Here is a 26,754-nt window from a genome sequence, read left to right as displayed (position 1 = left end):
TCCTTTTTCTTTGACCCTTTTGGTGGTGGGTGTATAGGTTTGTATACTTTGAGTCCCTTTTTTGGCGTCTCTTTATATATGAAATTCTCTTTACTTATCAAAAAAAAAAATAAAAATTTCCGAGTGAGGAATTTACAAAAATTTACAAAATTTGATTTTTTTTTTTTTTTTTGATAAGTAAATGATGAGGTATTATAAACATGTGCCAAAGAAAGAGTATATCAAGGTTGGACAACAATGAGAGGAGCTTTGTTCAGAATTGATGTATAGCCTTTAGTGGACTGATTTTTTTTGTATAGGTCTCCTCACATAGTGGAGGGGTTTTAGTCATACTTTGATAAGATTCTTATATTTTATGGGGAGGGCCCCTTTTCCTTCATTGTACGTTTAATATATCTTTGTTTTTGATTAAAGAAAAGAGCGCATCTAGGTACATAGGAAGTGTACAAAGAGAGCCAAGAAAAAAAACAAAAATCCAAGGTGGGAGTACCAAAAAATAGCTTCATCCCTTACCAAGAATCCAACCAATCAATACAATTAGAAACATTGTGCCATCACCTACATATAGGTTTATCCACAAAAGGAGATTACTAAGGAAAATACTTTTAAGAATTTGGATAAACTAATCTTCATTCTCAAAGAATTTTTTATTTCTCTCTTTCTAGATAGTCCAAGATAAGTCTAAGATATGCATAAGGGAGCAATTGTCCAAACCTTGCTCTTCTTAGTGATGAAGGATCCATGCCACCCTAACAGAGTCTCTTTCATTGTGGCTGATAGAAACCAATGAACACCCACCAAATAAAACGATAACTACGAGAGGACCCTTCCCAAGGGACAATGAAGGAGAATGTGATCTTTTGACTCCTCTTCTGCTTTACATAAACATCTCTTAGCCAATGTCCATCCCCTTTTTTGAAGTTGAAGGAGAATGTGTAGGGGATGGTTGGACCCCTCTTTTCTCAAGGGCGCTTAATGATTGGGAAATTGAGATGATGGAACAGTTTATGCTTAAAATCCAAGCTTTTAGGGTGCAAAGGGAGAACGAGGATAAGATGGTTTGGACAGCATCTAGAAGTGGTGTTTTCTCAGTCAAGTCGCTCTACTCTACGCTGGAGCCTGGTGGTTCTGCTCTGTTACCTTATGTTGGTATTTGGAGAGCATGTGTGCCTCCAAAGGTAGCTTTTTTCGCTTGGGAAGCATCCTGGGGCAAAATCTTAACTTTAGACCAACTCCAGAGGAGGGGTTATTCTTTGGCAAATAGGTGTTTTCTTTGTCTTGCTGAAGCAGAAACGGTGGATCATCTTTTACTCCATTGTGTTATGACGAGGGTATTGTGGAATCTTCTTTTTTCTCTCTTTGGTGTGGAGTGGGTTCTCTCTGGTACAGTTAAGGAAACTCTCCTTGGGTGGCATGGAGTGTTTGTGGGGAAAATCCGTATAAAGGCGTGGCAAATGGCCCCCTTATGTATATTTTGGTCAGTTTGGAAGGAAATAAATTTGTTGGCTTTTGGGAATGAGGTGTTGTCAATCCAAAGGTTGAAACATTCTTTTGTATGTAATTTGTGGTCATGGGTGAGGGTGTTTATAGTTTTGAGCCCGCGGTCTCTGGTTAGCTTTTTTGAGTGGCTAGGCTTTAGTTATAGGTAGGGGTTTCTGCTCGCTACCTTGGTTTAGAGTCGAGGGGCTGCTTTTGTATACTCTTTGTATACCTAGAGGACACTAGTTTGGTGTCTCCTCTTTCATTTTAATATACTTCTCTTTACTTATCAAAAAAAAAAAAAATATATTAGACAAAGTGAATAAGAAAGATTTTACTGACAATAAGCCTGAAGAAGTACCCAAGCCTCTTTTGAAGAGGCTAAAGCATACAAAGATGGAAATTGGACATACAAAGGCTCGTCTCTTCACCTTCTATCCTTCCAAAACTTCACCCTCTGCTCATTTCCTACAATAAAAGACAATATTATGTTAAAGGTATCCCAATTCTTCCTGTTGATAGAGAGAGAAAGAAGAAAAACCTTAATTCTCATTCATGTAATGTCTACTTACAATTGAGAGATATATATATACAAGGCTAGGAGTCCTAACTACCATACATGTGACCTATATTAATAAGGAAAGATAATATACTATAAATACATTATATTCAACACTCCCCCTCAAGCTGGAGCATATATGTCATATGCACCAAGCTTGTTACAAATATATTTAATCCTAGGACCTCTGAGAGATTTAGTGAAGATGTCTGCTAGTTGATCATTTGAATTGACAAAACTTGTAGCAATACATCCTGATGCGATCTTCTCTCTAATAAAATGACAGTCAACTTCAATATGCTTGGTCCTTTCATGAAAGACGGGATTGGATGCAATATGTAATGCGGCCTGGTTATCACAGATGAGTTTCATCTGTTCATCCTTTCCAAATCTCAACTCCTGAAGAAGATGTCTCAACCATATGAGTTCACATGTTGCCAAAGCCATAGCTCGATACTCGGCTTCAGCGCTAGATCTGGCCACTACATCTTGTTTCTTACTCTTCCAAGATATTAGATTACCTCCAATAAAAACACAGTACCCTGAAGTGGAACGTCTATCTGTGGGTGAGCCAGCCCAATCTGCATCTGTGTAACCAACAACTTGAGTATGACCTCTATTCTGGTACAATACACCTTGGCCTGGTGTACTTTTGATATATCGAAGAATACGGATTACGGCATCCCAATGGCTATCACATGGTGACTGTAGGAATTGACTAACAACACTCACAGGAAAAGAAATGTCTGGACGAGTAATGGTGAGATAGTTCAATTTACCTACGAGCCGTCGATATCTCCCGGGGTCTCCTAAAGGCTCCCCCTGTCCTGGTACAAGTTTGACATTCGGATCCATAGGTGTGTCTACCGGTTTACAGTCTAACATACCGGTTTCTTCCAGGATGTCTAAAGCATACTTCCTTTGGGAAAGGACCACACCAGAACTGGATTAAGCTATCTCAATTCCCAAGAAATACTTGAGTTTCCCCAAGTCTTTGGTCTGAAAGTGGGTAAAAAGATGTTGCTTTAGTTTCTGAATACCATCCTGATCACTGCCTGTAATGACGATGTCGTCCACATAAACAACCAGATAAATACACTGCCCCAAGGAGTTATGATGATAAAAAACTGAATGGTCTGCTGTACTGCGAAGCATGCCAAACTCTTGAACAACAGAACTAAAACGGCTAAACCATGCTCGAGGAGATTGTTTCAAGCCATATAGAGAACGGCGTAACCTGCACACTAAACCAGACTCCCCCTGAGCAACAAAACCAGGAGGTTGCTCCATATAAACTTCCTCGGCAAGATCACCATGAAGGAAGACATTTTTAATATCCAACTGATAAAGAGGCCAAGAACACATAGCAGCCATGGAGAGAAGCAAGCGGACAGAAGCAATCTTGGCAACAGGTGAGAATGTGTCACCATAATCAGAACCATAAACTTGAGTATAGCCTTTAGCAACTAAGCGGGCCTTAAGGCGATCAACCTGACCATCAGGACCAACCTTAACTGCATAGACCCAACGACAACCAACTGTAGATTTACCAGAGGGTAAAACAACAAGATCCCAAGTGCCATTAGAGTGCAGAGCAGCCATTTCATCCACCATTGCCTGTCGCCAGCCTAGATGGGAAAGAGCTTCATGGGTGCTCTTTGGAAGAGAAACAGAGGATATAGCAGAAACAAAAGCAGAATAGGGTGAAGATAATCGATGATAACTCAAAAAATTGTAAATAGGATGAGGATTACGAGTAGAGCGAGTACCTTTCCGAACAGCAATGGGTAAGTCATTAGGAGAAGGCAGAGCCGGGGCAGGTGAAGCCGAAGGGATAGGAAGTGAGTCAGCAGGTGCCTCAGGAAAAGGGAGAGGAGCAACGACACGAGGGCGACGATGATAAACCTGAAGTGGTCGAGGGGGCATAGCATCAGGTGGGGAGACAATGGGAATGGGCAAGACTTCAGAAACAGGAAGAGACTCAGAAGTGGGGGAAAAAAATGGTGAGTCCTCAAAGAAGGTGACATCAGCGGAGATAAAGTATCGATGAGTCTCAAGGGAATAACAACGATAGCCCTTCTGAAGTCTGGAATATCCCAAGAAGAGGCACTTCATGGCTTTGGCGGAAAGCTTGTCCTGTCCAGGAGTGAGAATATGAACAAAGCAAGTACAACCAAAGACACGAGGAGGAAGGAAATAAAGTGGTTGGTCAGGGAAAAGAAGGGAGTGAGGAATCTGATCGTGTAAGACAGAGGAGGGCATACGATTAATCAAATAACAAGCGGTAAGAACAGCGTCCCCCCAAAAACGAAAAGGAACGTGACTATGGAGGAGGAGAGTACGAGCTGTCTCAACAAGATGTCGATTCTTGCGTTCAGCTACCCCATTTTGTTGAGGAGTATGAGCACAAGAAGACTGATGAAGAATCCCATGATGAGACATAAACGAAGTAAATTGGGCTGAAAAATATTCCCTGGCATTGTCACTGCGTAACACACGAATAGAAATATTGAACTGGGTTTGGATTTCAGTATAAAATTTCTGGAAAATAGAGAATAACTCAGCTCGATTTTTCATTAAAAATAACCAAGTACATCGAGAATAGTCATCAATGAAAGTGACAAAATACTGAAATCCTAAAGTAGACGCAGTCCGACAAGGACCCCAAACATCAGTGTGGACAAGCTCAAAAGGAGACTTTGCCCGATTATTCAAACGCTTTGGGAACGAGACACGAGTATGTTTCCTAAGCTGACATGACTCACACGGAAGCGACGACAAAGTGGAAAAACGAGGAACCATCTTCTGGAACTTGGAGAGACTAGGGTGGCCCAGACGATTGTGAATGAGGAGAGGAGCATCAGTGGAAATGCAAACTGCAGGAGATGAATCTGAGGTGAGGTGATAGAGGCCTTGAGACTCACGTCCTATGCCAATCGTCTTCCCCGTACTCCGGTCCTGCAAGGTCACAAATTTATCAGAAAAGGTAATAGAACAATTAAGAGTACGAGTGATTTTGCTGATGGAAATAAGATTAAAAGGACATTCAGGAGTATAAAGGACAGAAGTGAGAGGTAGAGAAGGCAGAGGAAGGGCCAAACCAATACCTTTAACCACAGTTTGAGAACCGTTAGCTAAGGTAACAGTAGGTAAATCAGAGGTAGTAGTAATAGAGGAGAAAAGATCCTTATTACCAGATAGGTGATCAGATGCTCCAGAATCTAGAATCCAGGGTCCAAGAGAAGATGTGTGGGTAAGGCAGGCAGAGGCATTACCAGGCTGGGCAACAGAGGCAATAGAAGCCTGAGATGTCTGAGATGCGGAGGAGCTCGGAGGCTGAGGCAGCGGAGAATCAGAGGACTGGGCCATATGGGCAGTGCGAGGAGGTCTTCCATGTAACTGATAGCAACGATCGCGAGTGTGGCCAAGTTTATTGCAATAGGTGCAATGAGGACGTTGGCCTCTACCTCGGGTACCACTGCGTCCTCCTCGAGAGGTAGTTTAAGAAACTAACACAGAAGAATCTGAAGCGCTATCAGATGGCAAAGTCTGAGTGGACGAGATACGGAGGAGGCGAGCAAACACATCATCCAAGGACGGAACTGATGAACTACCAAGAATCTGATCACGAATAGGCTCAAGATCCGGACGGAGGCCAATAAGAGTAAGGACCATGAAGAACTTGTCAAGCTGTGTTTGTTGAGCCCCAACATTAGGAGTAAGAGGCATCACAGTCAAGAACTGCTCTTTAAGAGAGGCAATCTGACCAATATAAGTAGATAGATCCAAGTCCTGTTGGCTGAGATGGACAATAGCAGAAGCCACCTTATAAAGACGCTGGATATCATTCGTGTATAATCCTTTGGCCTGAGTCCAAAATTTAAAACAAGTTTTATAGGCCTGAAGATGAAGAAGAATCCGGGGATCAACCGATTGCCATAATACACTACATAACTGTGCATCTATCTTCCTCCACTGTACGCGGTCAACCTCAGGGATATCTGCCTCCTGGGTAACCAAGTGATCCTCATATCCTTGACCCATAAACCAAAGTTCAACAGAGGCAGACCAGGAAAGATAATTTTCACTGCCAACCAATTTCTCTGAGGTAATCATAGGAGATCCAGAGATAACAGAGGTAAAGATCTGATTTTTGGTGGTCATATTCACGTATTTGGATCGAAGAGAGCCCTAATATGGCTTCAGATTGCGGTGTGGCACCACCGAAAAAGGGAGACGGCCTCAGATCGCGACGTGGTACCACCAGAAAGGTAGAAGAACACTTCCCAAGGCACGTGCAGGGATTGGGGTGGAGAGAAAGTAGCCGGAACTTCGCCGGAAAGGCTGTTTGGAGGGCTGACGGAGACAAAAATCCCCAAAAGAGGTACGTGCAGGGCTCGGATGGGAGAACCAGGTAGGTAGGGATGCTGGTCGGCGGCAGACGAGGCTGGAGGAGGAGGCGCGTCGTCGGAAAAGGCCTCACGCGCCCTCACGCGCCGGCGCGTGAGATGCAGTCGCCGGCCGGAAAATGGCGCGTGGCCGGCGCGTGGATCCTCTTTTGGTGCTGGTGCCTTCACAAAAGTTGGAGATCTCCTCCAGGCGCTCCTTCTGGTATGGTCGGTGTCGGAAAAATAGGTCGCCGGAAAAGTTCGCCGGAAAGTTTCGCCGGCGGTGAGTGGTTTCTAACGACGTTCCGACTGACCGGAAAGTATTGGGAGATGGGGAAGGTGACCGGAATGAAACACGGTCACCGGAAGGTTGCCCGGAGTTGATGACACGGGAAACAGGAAAGAATTAGGTTTTCTTCCCTAGCTCTGATACCATGTTGAGAGAGAGAGAAAGAAGAAAAACCTTAATTCTCATTCATGTAATGTCTACTTACAATTGAGAGATATATATATACAAGGCTAGGAGTCCTAACTACCATACATGTGACCTATATTAACAAGGAAAGATAATATACTATAAATACATTATATTCAACACTTCCTAAAGGCTTTCCATAACCCAACGCCATACCCCTCTCTCACATCGTAAGACCACCAAACCCTTCTTCCTCCCCATGCTTCCTACTTATAATCTGTCCCCAAAAAGCTCCCCTTTCACTAGCGAAACTCCAACTCCACTTAACTCAACAACACTTTATTAAGAAAAGCAAGGCTCCTAACACTCAAAACCCTTTTTTTTTCTCCATGTAGACAGAAGACCACTTCATTGGATGAGTGGACATGCAAAGGCTCCATACAAAATTTAATTTTGTTGAGAATTGGATGAGTACAAAAATTGTGCCTGCATGTTGTTATCTATTTCAGTGTTAGAAAATTTTTGATTTATTTAAGTCTCATTTCTTCTCAGAATTAGTTGATTCTTATGTTATTGGTTTTGCTTTTAGTGAGAATTTAATGAAAGATCTTAAATCTAAATTTGCTTAAGAAAGAAGAAAGAAAATGGTTAAGAGTAGAGCCTATATCATTTATATTTTATTTTTCTTGATGACTTGGTCATTTATAGTAAATTCATTTCTCAATCAAATTGCATGAAATTTTGGCAGTTTGATTTATTTGTAAGTCAACAATTAATAAAAAATTCGAAAAGTGAATTTGGTTTTATTTTGATTGAGAAATTGGATTTAGTTGTTGTAAAAGTTAAAAGTTGAAAAATAAAAAAGAAAAAGTGATTTTTTCCATTAAAAGCAAAACTAAAAAAAATTAACTATTTTCATTAAAACGAAATGGTCTTTAGGATAAGTGATAAGTTAAAACTAAACAGCTTCAAAAAGTTGCAAGTCTTAAAACCACTTGCTTTAAGACTTAAGTCAAAAGAACAAGCAAGGCTTAAAGTATCTTTTGGAAAATAATATAAACATTATGTTATCAGGGTTATGCTTAGCCTTTTCCTTTATGTACGAGGCACACATTAAGGATTGTCTGCTGGTTTCTGTTAGCTATCTGATCAGTAATCTCCATGATATGTGCCAAAATTTCTCAACATGTTTTAACACCTCAAAATTGATTATGAAGTTTCTTAGGCCTTTCGAAGATTTCATGCTAACTTGTGATTTTGTTGCAAATTGTTGAATAATATCAATTTATGAGACATTATGGTGTGTGTGTGTCTGGAACGGTTGAATAATATCATTTGATGAGTGTGCATGTTGGTATTCACTCCCACACCTGCTCTCACTCCCCTTCTTATGGTAGGAAAAATATTCACTTCCTTCTTGTGGTAGTTGTTTCAACTTTATTTTTTTATCTGTCCATTGCCAGAGGCTCCAGAAGGGTTTGCAAACACGTGGTTTTGATGTCATTGGCATCATTACAGCTAATGTGGAAATCTTGTGCAAGGTAATTGATAAATATCTCATCCTAGTTTATTTATCCTCTCTTCATTAATTAGATAAACATTTTTACACAAAATAATCTATCTCAGTTATAGGGTGAACTTGTAATAATCAATTATGAATCTTGCAAATTGTATTTCTCCTTAATTAGCTGTTAGTTCTTCAGTAATTAAAGGATGAAGCTTAGATACTGTAGTATCACTTATGTTATGAAAATTTATTATGATTTAGATCACATGTTAAAAATCCCTTGAAGTGATATATTGTGTCTACAGTAAGTCAATGGAATTAATAGGAAAATGTTCTATGGAACGATATTCTAGTTTAGCTTCAGATAAATTTGTGATTAGGATTGAATGCCTTCCATGGAACCTGTTTGTGGGTCCTTGATAATGTGTGTTCAGAGCTGATTTGTGAAACTTTATTTTGTTCATTCTGGGAGTACAAAGTATAATGTGTCTTAGGTTAATTTTTCTGATTGGGATATCAGAAAATTATATCAGTTCCTTAGCATGTTATTCTGTCTTCCTCAAATGTTAACTTAGAAGCATAAGCTTGGTGAGGCAGGAGGCACATAATTGGTTGACTGTGAAAACACTTATCTTTATGGGATTTGAAGCTTTGGACTATGAAGTATGATTGAAGCAACCAAGTTCTATGGACACACAATCAAACCATTTTTGGTTTGTGGTGACTGATGAACATTTTTAGCTTTGATGAACGCACAATCAAAGAGACACTAATAAACATTAAATGCTGTACACATTCTATTAGTTTTGGCTTCAAATTTTTATTTGCAGAAAACCATTCTGACAGAGTGCTTAACTAGTGTTTTTACCTCAAAATTGTGATCTTACAGAAACTAGATAAATTGTATTAATTGGAAAAGTGTAAATTACTGAAACCTCCTTTAAGATATCTGACAATTACATGGACCTCCATATTATATTTACTCTGCTGTTAAGACTTTGTCCCCTTAACACTGTCAATTGATGGGCAAGTCTAAAAATACTCATCCTTAAGTGATAAATACAGTGCTGTTTTGGTCTTCTTCCACTTTTCCCAATATTCTTCTTCCCCAATCTTTTTTCCCATAACCCTCATCCACAAAGTAAAAAAGGATTGATTATGTAAACCCTAACATGCCTAATCCTTTTTCTTCTCCCTCTTCTAAAATAAGAAAGGATTGAATTTGCTGCCGCTTGTAATAGCTATGGCTGCATGTTGTTGCAACAATTCACAACAGTTCTCTGGCTGCTGCTATGTGCCATGCCATGTTTTACTTGCACAATGGAAAACCCTAATGGTAATCATTAACAATAATCCAATGTAATTAAAATTTTCTCGTGTAAGTTTTTCAATATGATAGGCAAGTCCTTATCCACCTTTTTTCTTCTTCTTCAGTTCTTCCTCAATCTTTTTCTTCTCTAAAACACTAATCCCCAAATCATTCGGACCCTAGAAAAAAGTCCAAATCATTCAGAGCCTAGAAAAGAGTTTAACAAAAATATGATTTAGAAAAACCATAAAAGGCTCATTGCTGTGCTATTCACAGCCATCATGGTGTCTTCTGCTTTTTTCCCTTCAAAGATTATTTGGATGTCCTGTGCTCAGCCCAAGATAAGCTTCTTTGCGTGGGAGGCTTTGTGGGGTAGAGTTTTAACCTTGGACCGTTTGTAAAAGAGGGGTTGGGCTTTGGCAAATAGGTGTTTTCTATGCCAAAAGTGTGGGGAGTCGATTGACCACCTCCTCCTTCACTGTGAAAGAACAAGGGAGGTGTGAACGTTGTTCCTTTCCTCTCTTTTTTTGGAGTTTCTTGGGTTTTTTTGCAGTTGGTTAAGGAAACTCTAATAGGTTGGAGAGGCTCTTTTGTGGGCAAGAAGAGGAAGGTGGTGTGGCTTATGGGACCGTTATGCTTATTTTGGGTTATTTGGAAGGCTAGGAATTCTATTGCTTTTTAGGATGGTGTGCTGTCCATTCAAAACCTGAAAATTTCTTTTGTGTATTTACTATGGTCGGAAACCAAATTGTGGATAAAAGATGGTCATTCGACCTTAATAGATTTTATAGAATGGGTGTGTATGTGTTAAGGGAGAGGGTTTTTTGAGCTTTCCTAGTGTCTTGGGTCCTTTTGTAAGGGGGTGAGTTGTTCTTTGCTATAACTCTTTGAGTCGCTTCTTTAGCGCCTCTTTTGCAATACATATATTACTTATTGATCAAAAAAAAAAATTGCTTCATGTTGCACATGGCTTTAGCAGCCAAAAAAATTGAGAAAAAAATAGGAGGTTGAGGAATATGAAGAAGATTGTTTGCATGATTTTTTTGAAACTAGAGCATAATTTATAGTTTGATTTATGGTTAATTATGATCAACTTAGAGTCTAATTTGAAGCTAATAAAAACTACTTTAGAGTTTTCTTTACATTTAATTAGGATTAATTTATAGGTTAATTTAAAGCAAAATTTGGACAAAGGTTAATGCAAAAATTTTCATAAAAACATGTTAATTTAAAGATAGTTTGAATGAAGGATAATGTGGCTATTTTCATAAAATTTTAGGTGGAATAGTGGCTTAATCAGCAAACTAATGACATATCAAGGGCATGAGAGGATCATATTGTTTGGCTAATACCTTGGGGAAGGGGGAGTATAACATTCTGAAATAAAGGGGAGATCTACATCATTAGGCCCAGATTCATTCAAACTTTAAATTAGGGACAGGAAAGGTAGGTGATCTTTCAAGCTAAACACAACAAGGAGGTGAATGAAAGATGAAACAAAATTGTATTAAAGGTGACTAATACAACCCTTAAAGAACTCTTAACTGAAGCCATGTATGCCAGCAACCTCAACCCTTAAGGGTAAGGAAATCCATAAGAAAAACCACTGCTGTCGAGGCTCCTCATTTAGCCAAGTTACCTGTAGCCTCTTTGTTGATCAAGGTATGACATGGCCTGAAGTATAAAATGTGATCAAAAGTGAAAACACTAAGCAAGAAGATTATCCAATTGTAGTTAATATAACTTTAAATATGATAAGCATCCTATTATATGAATATTTGCCTGTTAAGTGTGCATATAATTCTTTAGATGCTTGTTATTTAATACTTGAATATTTACATATTCTTCTCCTATTTTTATGTATGTATCCTTGAGATGTATTATACTCTAGACAGAGACATGATGTATCTGTGGGATGTTAGAGAGCATGATATATACTGTTAAAGAGCAGAAAGCTCTCTCTAGGATCATCATCTTCCAATGCCATTAATCAGGTTTTCTAAAGGAAACATGAAGATTTTTAAGGTGGAAAAGGTCTTCTAGGTTAGGTTTGAAGGCTCCCATGTGAGGAGGTGGGTTTCTTTTACTGAGAGGAGTGGAGATGTTGCTTTTTTGTGGCTTTCAAAAGAAAAGAGATGGGCTGGCTATTGGAACATTTATGAAGGTGTCGGGGCTGGAGAGGCATTTGGGTTTCAACTGGAATTTCATAGGAAAAACAGGGACACATCTCATGGAGATTCGTTTTAATAATAGAGGCAGGTTCATCAAGTTGCCGGAATTTAGGCTGATATTTGTAATTATGAGGATCATTAGTTTGGCATATAAGAATTCTTTGTTCTAGTAAGGAAAGAAGGATTGTTAAGGAATACATTGGCCATGCAAGTCTGGATACTGTGATGTTTTAGGAAACAAAGTGAGAGTCTGGTGATAAGAGGTTTGTGGTGAGTGTGTGGAAAGTTAGAAACAAAGAATGGGTTGTTCTTCCAGCTCATGGGGCTTTGGGAGGGGTTGTGATAATTTGGGACGCATTGAAGTTTGGATGCTTAAAGTTGATTCTAGGGTATTTTTCAGTAACAATAAAGTTGAATTCAAATGAAGGGTGGATTTTTTAGCTTACTTCGGTTTACGGTCCAACTAACTCCAGTCTTAAAAAGGATGGAGCTACAAGACCTTTTAGGTATAACTTTTCTGAAATGGTTTGTTGGAGGGGATTTTAATGTTATAAGAAGGATCTTAGAAAAGTTGAGTGGTTCCAAGTTAACCTGAGCATGAGGGATTTTGATGGATTTATAAGAGAAAGTGAATTAATCGACCATCCTCGTAGAAACGCATCTTTCACGTGGTCAAACATGCAAGAACTCTCCGTTTTTTATATTCAAATGAGTGGGAGCACGGGTTTCTTCATTGCTCCTTGACGATTGGGTTGTGGCACAGGTTATTTCAGTTAGCTAAGAATGATTGGGTCCCCCCGAGGAGCATCCTTGACATGATGTCCATCAAATTTAATGGATTTGGTTCGTCTAAGAGGGGGATAGCCTTGTGGCAAGCTGCAAGCATCGCTCTTATTCGGATTGTGTGGTGGGAAAGAAATGCGAGGATTTTTGAGGATAAAGCAAGGAATTCAGAGTATCTTTGAGACTCTATTGTTTTCCTTGCTTCTCTTTGGGCTTATTGTTCCAAGGTTTTTAAGGGGACTCCCCTTAATGTGATACAACTTGATTGGATAGCAGTGTGTACTCCATAAGGAGTGGTCTTTTTAGAGTGTTCGCTTGTTTTTTAGTGTATTTTTCTATAGTTTAGCTTTCTTTGGCGGAAGGATTCCTCATCCTTCTTTTGTACTTATTTTTATCTATCAATAAATCTTTGTGTCGTTTACAATCAAAAAAAAAAAAAAGATTGGCTTCTGGTCACTGTCTGATTGTTCTAGACTCCAATCTTTTTAAGTGGGGATTGACACCATTTAGGCATGAAAATATGTGGTTGTTGCACCTAGATTTCAAGGAAAGATTTGGTTTCTGGTGGAATGAGTGTCAGATTGTAGGATGGGAGTGCCATAAGTTGATGAAAAAGATACAATTTGTCAAATCAAAGCTGAAAGATTGGAATAAGATGTCTTTTTGAGATTTAAAGGAGAAAAAGAAAAACATTCTCACAGACATTGTTAGCATTAATGCCAGGGTGCTAGAAGGGAATTTGACTCCTAAATTTTCAGCATTGAGGGCCTTAAGCAAAGGGGAATTAGAAGAGCTATTATTAAAAGAAGAGATGTATTGGAGGCAAAAAGCTAGGGTCAAATGGATAAGAGAAGGGAAATATTTCCATAAGGTGGTCAATGGTAGGCGAAATAGGAAATTTATAAAGTCATTGGTTTTAGGAGTATTTCTAGATAACATCAGAAACATTTTAGAGGAGATAATGCATTTTTTTGGAAAGTTATACTCCAAGCCTCCAAGTGGTTCTTGGGGGATAGAAAGATTAGATTGGTCTCTGATTTCAATAGAGAGTGCTACATGGCTAGATCGCCCTTATTCAAAAGAGGAAAAGGCTCTTAGGCTTAATGGATTCACAATTTCGGACTATGAGTGCCAGGATGTGATCAAAGACAATCTTCAAAGAGCATTCTTAGAGTTTCACAATAATGAGGTAATCAACTAAAGCACAAATGCTACTTTCATTTCTCGTGTCAAAAGAGAGTCAAACCACCAAAATTTTAGATTTTAAACCTATTAGCTTGGTCACGAGTTTGTACAAGATCATAGCTAAGGTCTTGTTAGGGCCTATACAGAGAGTCCTCTATGATACCATCTTCATGTTCCAAGGAGCTTTTGTTGAGGGGAGGCGGATTTTGGATGCTATTTTGATTGCCAATGAGAAAAGGAGATTAGAAGAGGAAAGGGTAGTCTTCAAAATTGATTTTGAAAAGGCCAATGACCATGTAGATTGAGGTTTTTTTTGACCATGAACTTGAGAGAAAATGGTTTATTTCAAAATGAAAAAATCTTGGATGAGGAGGGCATGCTTGTCCTCGACAAGTTTTTAGTCTTAATGAATGATAATGCCAAAGGTTGGGTTGAGATGACTAGAGGCTTGAGATAAGGAGATCCTTTTTCTCCATTTCTTTTCACCATTACAATTGATGTTTTAAGTAGGCTGTTGTTGAGAGTGGATTAGATTCATTTATTATAGGGCTTCCTAGTGAGCAGAAATAAGGGTAGTGTCTCATTTACAATTTGCAGATGATACTATCTTTTTCTTTAGAGTTTCTTTGGAAGATGTGCAAAATCTCAAGCTTATATTGCTGGTTTATGAGCGCTTAAGATCAATCTTAGCAAGAGCACTCCTAGTGTCAACACGAGTTAAAGATCAAATCTCTAGGTTGGCTTTGGTGCTAGAATGTGTAGTCTTTGATTAGCCTTTAACGTACCTAGGTCTTCCATTAGGGGGGGAATCCAATAGCAAATATGTTTTGGGATCTAGTGATTGGTAAAATTTTGAGGAGATTGGATGGGTGGAAAAAGTCTCATCTAAGGTCAAGGCCTTGACACAATCAATATATCAGATTTAGTATCTTTCCTTCTAGCCAAAATTTTATGGAAATCGAAAGTCTCATCTAAGATCAAGGCCTTTGCTTGGTTAGTAGCACACAAGAAGTTAAATGTCGATGACATGCTGCAGTTGTGAAGATCTTTCAAAGCCCTTAGTTCTGATTGGTGCATTCTATGTAGGGGGAGTGGAGAGATGATTGCCCATATCTTTCTACATTGTCCGATTACTTTTGGATTATGACAGATTATTCACACATGCTAGGATGGATTTAGTTGAGCCTATGCATTTATTTGCCTATGCATTTATTTGACATGTTGATCATCTCATATATGGGTTTAGGGAACTCCATTAGAGGCAAAATGTTGTGCTACATTGCTTGTCTCACTATGATATGGATTGTGTGGTGAGAAAGAAATGCTAGGATGTTTGTGGATAAATGCTGGATGTCAAAGATATTGTGGGATTTACTTCACTTCTTTCCTTTTTTTTAGGCCTCTTGTACTGAAGTCTTTAAAGGCATCCCTTTAAATGTCATTAAGCTCAATTGGTATTCAGTGTGTACACCAATAGGATTGGACCAACAATGAGAGGAGCTTAGTCAAGTTTGAGGAGATGAAATCTTTGTACATTTTTTGTGATCTATCTTTTTGTATATATATCCTTGTATAGTGGAGTTCTGTATTTTGATCAAGTTTGTGTATTTGAGGGGAGGATTCCTCATCCTTCTCATGAACTCTTTATTCATAATTAATACTTCTCTTGTTTTTGATTAAAAAAAAGAAAAGAAATCTATTATAATCTAGACCATGTAAGGATATCAGATTAGATCAGATCAGACCATTTACTAATATGTCTGGTTAATATTTGCACAGTTACACATGGAATACTTGATATGCCTTGGTTATTTGGGTGGCGAGAACTAACGAAGATGTTATTTAAGCTGAGCTGTAGGGCAGGTGAAACTAAGTGAAATGTAGATTTAAATCTTATGATTCAATCACATTGTTGTGAAATAACTAGATTCTATAATGTAGATGTTGCACACATGCACACATTTTGGTGATATCATTTTTAGAGTGGTCTAGAGCTCCTCTTGGGTTGGAGTCTTGCTCTTTGTTGAACTTTCTGAATGTATGTGGTTTGAAATGTTAAGTTGTTTTCCCTGGTCATTGTCTTCTTAGCTAGGTGCTCTCCATGTCCATCCTTTGTACATGGGCTGCACGCCTCTTTATTTATTTTTTGATAGGCAAAGACATGGTAAAGAGTATATTAAAAGAAACAGGGCGCCCACCGGCAAGCCCAAAGCATACAAGAAGTATACAACAGGTGCCTATAGGTTAAAAACAAAAGGAAGAGAGATACAAAAGCTTACCCACTCTCATCTATACCCTACCCACACAAAAAAGTTAAATAAAGAATTAGGCTTGTCAGCAATACAACACTTGGACCAAGACCACAATTGCTAACAAAAGAAAATTTCATCCTTTGGATCGAAAGATCCTCATTTTCAAATGCAACCCTATTTCTTTCCCTCCAAACCATCCAAAAAAGGCATAGGGGGCTGCTCTCCAGACCTTCATCCGTTTCTTGCCCACAAACTGCCCATGCTACCCCAGAAGGATCTCCTTCACTGATGAAGGAAGAACCCATAGTACCCCAAAAAGGTTAAATAACAAGTCCCATAAGACCCTAGCCTTGGTGCAATGAATTAAAAGATGATTTATAGACTCTTCAGCAGCCCCACTAAGGTAACATCTGTTTAGAAGCGCCCAACCCCTTTTCTTTAGTTGGTCCAAAATTAGAGCTTTACCCCAAGTGGCCTCCCATGCAAAAAAACCAACCTTAGTAGGAACAAATGGGCTCCAAATAATACTTTTCGGGAACGGGACTGTGTTGCTACCCTCCAAAGCACTATAAAAGGATTTAATGGAAAAATTACCATCCTTTGCCTCCTTCCACAATAACTTATCCTATGAATTAATAACCACTCTCTTTTCTTGCAAAGAGAAAAGGAATCTCTCTACCATCTCCATTTCCTAATCATTAAACGGTCTCATAAAGCGTGGATTCCAGTCCCCATCCTCCCCCAAAGTATCCCAAACCTGCACCACCCATGCCTCTTTGAAAGTCGCCAGAGTGTACAAAGAAGGAAATGACATGCTTAGAGCCTCGTCTCCACACCAACTATCCTTCCAAAATCTCACTCTTCGTCCATTCCCTACAGAAAATACGAATTTGTCTTTCATAAAAGGCCATTTCTTTCTAATTTCCTTCCAAAACCCCATACCATACCCCTCCCTTACTTCTCAGGTACACCACCCCTCTTCTTCTACCCCATACTTTCTATTAATAGCTTGATGCCAAAAAGCCCCCCTTTCTTCCACAAAGCGCCAACTCTATTTACCTAATAGGGCTCTATTAAGTTTAGAAAGACATCTAACACCCAAACCGCCCTTTCTTTTATTTGAACATACAATCGACCACTTCACAAGATGAGGCTTCTTCTCCAACTTCCCCCCACCCCAAAGAAAGTTCCTTTGAATTTTTTCTAATCTCAGCCTTACTACTCGTGGCATAAGAAGCATAGACATGTAGTAAATGGGTATGGTTGACAACGTGCTATGAATAAGGGTAATGCTCCCTCCTTTAGAAATAAATTGCCTCGTCCACATTGCAAGCCTTTTCTGGAACCTCTCCTCTTCCTCCCCCCCCCAAATCCTAACTTGCAACTAAATTATGAGCAGCCCCCAAAGGAATTCCCAGATAATAGGAGGGCAGTGATCCCACTTGCAGCCCAGTTCAGACGCCAATTCCTCCACATTATCAACCCTTTCTACCGGAAGAATTTTGCTCTCGTCCAAGTTTATTTTCAGACCTAAAATGACTTAAAACTACATCAAAATCCAGCTCAAATAGACCATATGCTCTTGGGAAGCTTCACAAAATAGGAGGGTATCATTGGTGAACAGTAGATGTTTTAATTGAACCCCATCTCTTGCCCTTCCCCTAACCCTGCAACCTGATAAAAAACCTGCACTCTTAGCTCTATTAATGAGGTTGGTAAGGGCCTCCATCCCAATCACAAAAAGGTAGGGGGAAAGGGGATCTCCTTGCCTTAATCCCCTATTGCTATTGAAGAAGCCCGATGGAGTTCCATTAACCAAAACCGAAAAACTTGCTGTTGAAATGCATCAACTTATCCAGCCTGCCCACTTCTCCCCGAATCCCATATTTTGCATCATGGTGAGTAGAAAATTCCAACTAATGTGGTTGTAAGCCTTCTCCATATCCAACTTGCATAACACTCCATTCTCATTCCTTTTTAACATTGAATCTATGGCTTCATTAGCTATCAACACATCATCAAGGATTTGCCTTCCTTCCACAAAAGCGTTTTAGGCCCGAGACACTACCTTGCTTACCACCTTCTTTAGTCTGTTAGCTTGGACTTTAGCCAACAGCTTGTAAAGACCTCCTACCATGCTGATAGATCTGTAGTCTCTAAGATCATTTGCGTCTCCTTTTTTGGGTATTAAAACCAAGAACGTAGTGTTCAGGCTCCTAGCAAATTCCCCCCCCCCCCTCCTCATGGAATTCTCTGAAAAAACCCAATACTTCTTCCTTTACAAAATCCCAGCTATACTGCCAAAAAGTGATAGTGAACCCATTTGACCTTGGGGCTTTGTCTCCGTTCAACTTGCATAGTGCCAAGAACACCTCCTCTTCACTAAAAGCTACCTGCAGCTTGGTTGCATCCTCATCCCCTAAATGATCAAAGTCCAATCCCGCCAAGCTAGGCACCAATCACCCGACTCTGACAACAAACTTTGAAAAGCCTTAGCCACACCCTCCTGGATCTCGTTCTCCTCTGTACACCACACTCCGTTAATTTTAATCTTCCTTAGCCAATTACTCCTTTTGTGCGCGTTAGCCATCTTGTGGAAAAAGCCTGTGTTTTTGTCTCCTTCCCTCAATCAGATTTCTCTTGATTTTTGTCTACAAGAGACTTCCTCCATAAGCACCCATTTCTTAAAATCCTCCCTTGCCTCCTTTCTAGCCTCCACTTCTTCCATTGATAACTTTCTTGATTTCTCTTGCTTGTCCCAAAAAGAAACTTTCTCTAAGGTCAAAGTTTTATTAACCCCAACTTTTCTGAACACCTCCTTGTTCCATGTTTTCAAGTTGAATTTGAGGGCCTTCAACTTCTCTGCCAGAACAAAGCTATGGGACCCTCTAAAATTAAAACCTTGCCACCAACTTTTCAACAACTCCTTAAACCCCTCTTCCTTTAACCACATATTCTCAAAATGAAAAGAGGTCAGACCTCTCCTCACCCCTCCTCCATCTAGCATGACGGGGAAATGGGCAGATACTGGTCTAGGGAGGGTGTACTGAACTACCCCTCTGATGTGGCTCTCCCAATCCTCAATGACCAAAAAAGGGCCCAGTCTAGACATGGACTGACCATTCAAGTCCAACTCATCAACCACCTCTGAAAACCTCCTCATAGTTGAAGACATCCTCCCTCTCTTGTTGCAATTACAAGGGAATCTGGTCACATTGAAATCCCCTCCAATGCACCAAGGATCATTCCACAACCCCTAGATAGCCCCTAACTCCTCCTAGAAATTTTCTCTATACTTTTTTACAATAGACCCATAAATGCCCGTGAAAAACCATAAGAAACCATCCTCACAGTTTTTAAAACGACAAGAAATAGAGAAATGGCCCACCTTCATCCCTACCAACTCCAAAACTTTGTTATCCCAAAAAAATATCGCCCCCCTTACTGTACCCTTAGCATTCATTGCGCCCCACTGTAAAAATCTTCCCACTCCTAGACTTTGCACCTCCCTAATAGACATATCTTGCATTTTCGTCTCCTGCAAACACACCACGTCCACCTTTTGAGACTTGATTAAAGCCTTGATTACTTTCCTTTTATTAACGTCATTCACCTCTCTAACGTTCCAGGACAAAATCTTCAACTTCATGTAAAATAGACCTCTTTGGTCCCTCCTCTTCTGTTCAACTCGTTCCATTTTTTTCCTCTGTTGTAATTAATCGAGCATTCTAGCCTTTTTAGCTCCTGGTCAAATAAGGTAGACATCGAGCAAACTTTTTTCTTGCCTTTTTCTCTTTTGCTTTTTATCCTTTGAAGCAGATTCAAAATTTCACCCTCGAACCTTCAATCGGGAACCCCAATATCCTACTAAACTTAACCAGAATGCTGTTCTCCCAGCCACCTTCAGTCCCCTTATTTTCCTACAACGGCCCCTCAAGCTTTGGACTTGCACACCTATCGACTTCTTCCACCAAAGAAAGCAACTCCCCTCCCCTCATCGTCCTGTACTGTGTGTCACACCCGTTCGTTAAAAACCTCAGAGGCATATGAACCCTTAGTGACACCAAACTCCCTTCATTAACAGTGTCTTCCCCCCTTCCCAGGTCGTAAGCCCCACCTATCGCCAAGCTTTGGCCAAAAAAAGAAGAGATCTCCCGACCCCCCGCGAGAAGAGAGATGTTGCCATACCTAGTATCTTCAAACAAGAGAGCTTCATCTGTAGCTGCTGCCTTAATCACCTTCTCCGGAGACATCAACACCAAGTTTCCTCTCAGATCCCCATCGGTGGTCGACTCCAACTCTCCCAGCTTCTCTCCTTCTTCCTCTCTCTCGTTTCTCACTTGTGCCCTAGCGAGGAGCTCCTCTTCTAAGGTCTTTGGGTCACTAAAAGAGCGACCTCCCCACGAAGCCCACCTCACTTGGCCCAAAAGCAACTCCCACCTTCCTCTTTCGGCCCACGCCACAAACAACAAGCCTCACAGCCTTTGCCTCCCTGCCCTTTCTCTTCAGAGGGCCCGACCCATTCAAAGATTGGGGCCCCAAACACTCCAGCCCACCTAGCCCACCCAAACCGCTTTCCTCGCCACCCGCCCCATTACTTACAGCTTCCGCCCCGCTTCTCATAACATCCGAAAGGCTGCTACATGACACGTCCCACCCTACGGTCAAACCGTTCCTCCCTATACTCCCCTCCTCCCTAGCCTCCGTAGTCGCCTCAGCTTGCACCCCTATAGAGTGAACATTAGCGAAAGCTGCACCACCCTTCAGAGTTCCGCCCGAATATGACACATCCTGTACCCAACACTGTTCCTCCTTCTGAGCAAATCTGTCCTTTGGACTCTTGCTGCAGGTAGTGCATAGGCATCCATCTTCTTCTTCCCCATCCTCTATGAGGTCATCTACAGAGTTCCTTTGCAACGGCACTTGCACAAACCACGGTGGAAATTCCCACCACAATAGAACGGAAAAACACTCTGACCCCCCTACAATCGGAGTTGAGCTAGGTAAACTTCTTCCATCCAACTTCACCAAAATTCTGGCCCATTGCAACTCGGACATGCTAGCTGTGTCTTTGTCCTCTTTAATAAAAACTCCACAACTGTCGTCAATCTTTTTGAACACCTTGCGCCTCCACAGATGAAGAGGTAGGCCCATCACCCTAACCCGGACTTCTCTTGCATGACAATCCTTCCAAAAACAACCCACCTCCGGATTCCACTTCTCCAAACGCAAGAAATTCTCTTGCACCCTCCTTCTTCCTCTGGCAAGGACCCGCTCAGCCTCCCGCACCGTCTCAAATTCAAATAGCATCAACCCTCTCCCTCACACAACTATTTTTAAACTCCCCTTAGGGGCCACTAGAATTTCACCCACCTTCTAAGAAAGTCCAACTCTGGATTAGGAAGCGCAGAGTCGTCCCACTATCCTGCCAAGCATCGGTTCAACTGATCTATCCTTCTCTGCATTTCACTAACCCCCTCTTCAAGCCACACTGAGTCTCCTGACATTACAGGTTTAGACTTAACAACCTCCAAGGGATGACCTCTTTCTCCCTTAACAGCCTCTTGACCTACTCCATCCTTCGACCCTGAAACCACCCCTTTCTCCCTTGGCTGGGCTTCGGGGATGAATGAAGACTAAGCATCTCCATGCAGCTCCACTCCAAGCCCCTTAATTTCTCTGCTAGAGTGTACCACCCCCCAACAGTCCCTTACCTTTTGGAACTATAATAGTGAATCTTTTCAGCTCTAAGTCATGAATGGAGCAGAAAAGGAATCTTCCAGCCTCATTCGAACGGCGTTCCAGTCTATATTTCCTTCCCCTCTCCTCCTAGTCAAGAGTCCACTTCCTTTCTCCAATATCCCTACAACATGCCTTGACTCCACCCAGCAAACATCGCAAGCTTGCCTCTCCAAACTTGATCCTGGACGTAACCCCTCTGCATCTCTCCCAAATGCAGCCTCTCAACTTCCTCCCTCTTCCTCAACCTCAATTTCAAAAGATTTTGCCTCCACTGCAAACCAGCTCCTCCCTCCCCTCATTGCCAGCAATTCTCCCTTGAGAAAATATTGTTTACTCAAGAAATCTCAATGGAGTTGGGCTGCACGCCTCTTTATGGGAATCACATTTTTATATACACATCTTTATTCACCTTTATGTATATATATGTGTGTGTATATATAAGTTGATGTAGATAATGAGCTTGGTTGATGAAAAGTTTTTATAATATATGGTTTTAGCAGTGAAATGGGATTCTAACTGCTTGTTTTATTAATTTAATTGAGAACTAGATGGAGCTTTTCCCCTGTTGATTTGTTGAGTGTGTTGTTTTCTTGCTTGAATACCAATTTCATTGGCTGGTGCATCCAAATTTTGTTTATTAGCAGTATCTTTTGTTAATGGAATATGCTTAAATTATGTTTGCGATTAATCTTTGGGATGACTGTGTTTTAATTTGCAGGGTCTACTAGGGCCTACGGCATTGATGAGTCCTAATCATCTTGAACAAGAAGCAGCAATAAATTCTTTGTCAACTTTGATGTCTGTAATACCCAAAGATACCTATATAGAATTTGAAAAGGTTACTGCATAGATATCTCTTATACACATCCAAGTAGCCACTGACTCATATTGTTTGTTGCTGACTGAAATTTCTTCATTCCTCTTGCCAGCACTTCAGCAATTTTCCAGATCGGCAGTCACATGATACAGTTTCAGAAAATGACATTCAGGTGAAATTAATTCAGTCATGATTGAATTCTTACTAATATTATTTTTGTATCAATAAATATCTACAAATCTGAAATAATAGATTTGTTTTCTGGTTTAATAGATTCATTATCATTTAGAAAGCAGCAATAAATTTGTTATCAATTCATGTGGATTGTAAATTTATGTTCTTGTATTTGGCTCCTTTTACTTCTTTTTTTTTTTTTTTGTTTTTAAATAGGCTTGGTTTGCTAAATATCTGATAATTCTTATAAGAAAAGTTTGACTGTTAAAACTAACATGAAATGTCCTTCCAGAAGCAAATAATTTTTTCACAGTATTCTTCCGTAAAATCTGAATTCTCTGATCTCTACCAGTGACTAATGTGTTTGGAGCTGGTTTTGGTACAATAACATTTTGTTATCTTTTAATCATATTTCAAGTTAAATATGATTTTGGGTTGGACTTTATTTTTTTGCTGAATTGATTGTTAAGCCATTTGATGGATCTTAATCTTAGTACAGCTAAAGGTGCATTTCTAATCCACTGAATTTGTTGAAAGATCTTTACTTATACACTGAATCCAATTCTGCCCCTTGAATCTAGTTGTCCTCTAAAATTCACTCTAGAAATTCCAATTCCTGGCTCTTTTGCCTTTTAAATGAATCTTGTGTGCTAGGGTTGCCAACTCCAAAAGGGTTAAATTGTTTTGGTCAGTGAAGAGAATGTCACATAGCAGTTTCTTTCATATGTGCCCCATGTTAATATGTACCTTGAGTCAGTTGATAATCTTTTTCATTATTTTTTATCATACTTATTTAGCTATTCATCCTATGGAAGTAGGATAAGATGGTTCAGGCCGACAAATGTTCTCCTTATTTTGCAACTCAAACAGCTTGGTCTTGGGGGCTGAAGATCAAGTTTGGACTGGCATGTGCCTGTGTGCTGCTTTACTGATTATTTAACTTTGGGAGAATAGAACTTAAGAAAATTTGGTGATTGCTATTCTAACTTGGAAGGTTACTAGGTATTGGCTTTGTAATGGGTGTCATTATATGTGTGCCAAGTTTTAGAATGACATTGTGTTTACATTCTTCGACTGAGTCTTGGCTAGAGCTATTTGGACACACTCGTTGCTTAGGATTAATGTGAATGGATGTCCTCTATAAAAGCCAGGAGTTGTGGCCTTTAGGGCTGACTCAAGTGGCAAGGCTCTGGTGTAGGGATGTGAGGGGTTCCAAGTTTGAGTCCTAACAGGCAAAGAGAAAAAAGGAACAAATAAATGTTGGAGTTGTGGGAGAGGGAGTGTATCCAAAAATTAAAGATGGAATCTCCATTTTGTTTTCAACAAATGAGTCAGTGAATTATATCTCTGTAAAGCTGGGTTAATAGATCTATTTGTGGCTTGATAAGGCATGGTTGGAGTTTTTCAGACCATTATCATTGTCAGTGACTTGGCCAATGGAGTATTTTGGCCCTAATTATTAGTTTTTTGGGCCTTGAAACATGTTTTTATTACTGGATGGTTTATTGATCTCTCTAGGTTGTCAATGCTGTTCTTGAATTTTTGGCATGGTCATTTTGTATATGATTTCTTGTGCATGAAATATTTTGTTGGTGACCTCTTGTAAAGAGGAGAGCTCATTGTCTACAGTCCTTCAGTGCTGTGTAATTCCTTGTGTATGCTTTTGGTGTTATTTTCCGTGATTGTTCTTTCCTTACATGTTCTTGATTTTTTTACTCTCTTTATTCCATTATGAGGGCAACCCTTTATACTCTTTTTTACCAATGAATTCATCTCTCAAAGGAAAAAGGAAAAGAATTGGTTATATTACTTGGATATTCCCGCTGTAATTTGTGATGCTTTATATATATTTTATTCCTCACTCCTTAATTTGCTGTTCTTTTTATAAGTTTTCATTATCTCCTTTTTTTTAATGGCTCATATTTTCATTTACTTGTATTGTGATTTTGGAAGTTTCTTATTGTTGCTCTTTTTTCTCTTGTATCATCTCAGATTTTTCACACTCCTGAAGGAATGCTTTCCAGTGAACAAGGTGTTTATGTTGCTGAGTCAGTTGCCACTAAAAATATGAGACAAGCAAAGGGCCGTTTCCGAATGTATGATGACCAAGATGATGGGGTAATCCTGGATGCTTCTTCTTCACTTTCATGTATTCTATATTACATTTTTAATTTTATATGACATGTTTTTCTCTCTGTAGGATGATGTTAATTCCAACCTTTCTGTAAAGAGAGAGACCAATCATTCTGGAAGGAAAGAGACAGCTAGTAGAGAAGTCACTGGTGTGGGGAAAAAAGACATTGGAAAGTCAACAAAGAAAGCTGGCATGTCACTGTTGCATTTTGTTTTGTCTCATTATATTTGTTTTAATTGAGCCTATAAAAAAAAATATTTTTGTTTTATTCAAAATCAAATGGTTACACTCAGATGCGTTATTTTCATCTTTTTATCAATCTAGATAAAGGAAAGACTGCAAAAGAAGAGGCACGGGAATTGCTGCTTAGGGAGGAGGCATCCATACGCCAGAAGGTTGGTGTTATAAAGAAGAACCTTTCTCTGATGCTGAGAGCTCTTGGGGAGATGGCTATTGCAAACCCAGTATTTGCGCACAGTGAACTACCTTCACTGGTTGGTATTCCACAAACAGTTTTTCTTGGTTTTTTTCTTTATATTTTGTTTTATTGGTACAGTTTTTCCTGATATATAAATAACCCTTTTCCCCATCTTAGCAAGTGCATATATGTCAACAAAGAAAGGTTTTAAGCCATAAGATGTTCTTATCAGTGATTGGGTTGTCAGATATCCCTTTGGACGCTTGAAGGACTGTCCACTTTTACTTGTTTAAACATGTTCATAATAGTAATATTGTGTGGTTTTATTGTGGAACCTACTGCATCCTTAACTCATTATTTTTCTCTCTATGGTACATAACAAGAACTTTGGCATGGATTAAACATGTGTTTGCTATATATACTATATCCACTGACAATTGCATATTTAGGTGTGCACCTGCATCTAGATTTTGGGTGATTTCTGTTCCTAAGGTCCTTTGTCCGCCATTGTTTTATGTTTTGTTCTCACAGAAAATTTCATCTAATCTGCAGATTAGAGAATGATTTTTCTAATCAAGATTTGGAAGTTTGAGGGGAAAGTTTCAGTTGTATGATGCTCTTGATCAAAATTTTCCTCCTGAATATATGACTACGAAACCTTGTTTTATTTCCTGTTCTCTTCTGTGCTCCAACATCCAAAATAATGCATTATTTTGTTTTAGTTTATTTTTTTATAAACAAAAGCAGCGCACTGTTAAAAAGTGGCAAACAAAGGTGGTGCACCCTATGTATACAGGTTGCATACAAAAAGCTTCAAAACAAGCAGACCAAAAAGCAAATGCATAAAGTAGCCTTAATAAAAACAAATCTAACCACGATTAAGGTTATCTTAGAATTCCAAATTTTAGTAATTCTCCATTTCTTATTAAACGTGGGATCACTCCAATAGGGATTTAATGAAGTTCTCCTTCAACTTTAATTTAAAAGCTCTTCTTCATTGAAAATCCTTCAATTGTGCTCTTTCCACATGCACCAGACAAAGTATAGGGGAGCCATGAGTCAAACTATCTTTCTCTTCTTGTCTAATCCCTTAAGCCTCCACCCAAGGAGGAGATCCTCATTGAAGCTGGAAATACCCATTTCACACTACAGACCGCTAATAGAAGCATCCATGGCTTTTTTGTTGTATCACAATGTATTAAGATGTCATCAGATGATTCTTTACTATCTTTACAAAGGCTATATTAATCATCATTTTCCCTCTCTTTATTGGAATAACTATAGATCTTTATTGATACTGCTTCTCAAGCAAAAAAAAAACATTTTCTTAAGGGAGCTTGAGACCCTCAAATTTCTTTGGATAAGACAACTACTTTAGTCTCAACACATGAGGAATTGTTTTACAACTTTGCATTGAATCT

The 26,754-nt window shown here is 39.6% G+C and overlaps 1 protein-coding gene across 2 annotated transcripts in view; it reads left to right on the top strand.

The window, feature by feature from the left end:
• The window catches only part of LOC100248532 (protein ILITYHIA), an 82,805-nt gene that overhangs the window by 10,142 nt on the left and 45,909 nt on the right, over positions 1-26,754 (top strand). For both annotated transcript variants that reach the window (XM_010650645.3, XM_019219390.2), the window contains exons 13-18: positions 8,305-8,382; positions 22,509-22,628; positions 22,720-22,779; positions 24,774-24,899; positions 24,982-25,105; positions 25,240-25,409. In XM_010650645.3, coding sequence (XP_010648947.1) covers positions 8,305-8,382; positions 22,509-22,628; positions 22,720-22,779; positions 24,774-24,899; positions 24,982-25,105; positions 25,240-25,409 — 678 coding nt within the window. The remainder of the gene's footprint in view (positions 1-8,304; positions 8,383-22,508; positions 22,629-22,719; positions 22,780-24,773; positions 24,900-24,981; positions 25,106-25,239; positions 25,410-26,754) is intronic.

The sequence above is a fragment of the Vitis vinifera genome, chromosome 4 (assembly GCF_030704535.1).
Source record: "Vitis vinifera cultivar Pinot Noir 40024 chromosome 4, ASM3070453v1".
Classification (NCBI taxonomy): Eukaryota; Viridiplantae; Streptophyta; class Magnoliopsida; order Vitales; family Vitaceae; genus Vitis; species Vitis vinifera.
This window is presented reverse-complemented; position numbering and strand designations above follow the sequence as displayed.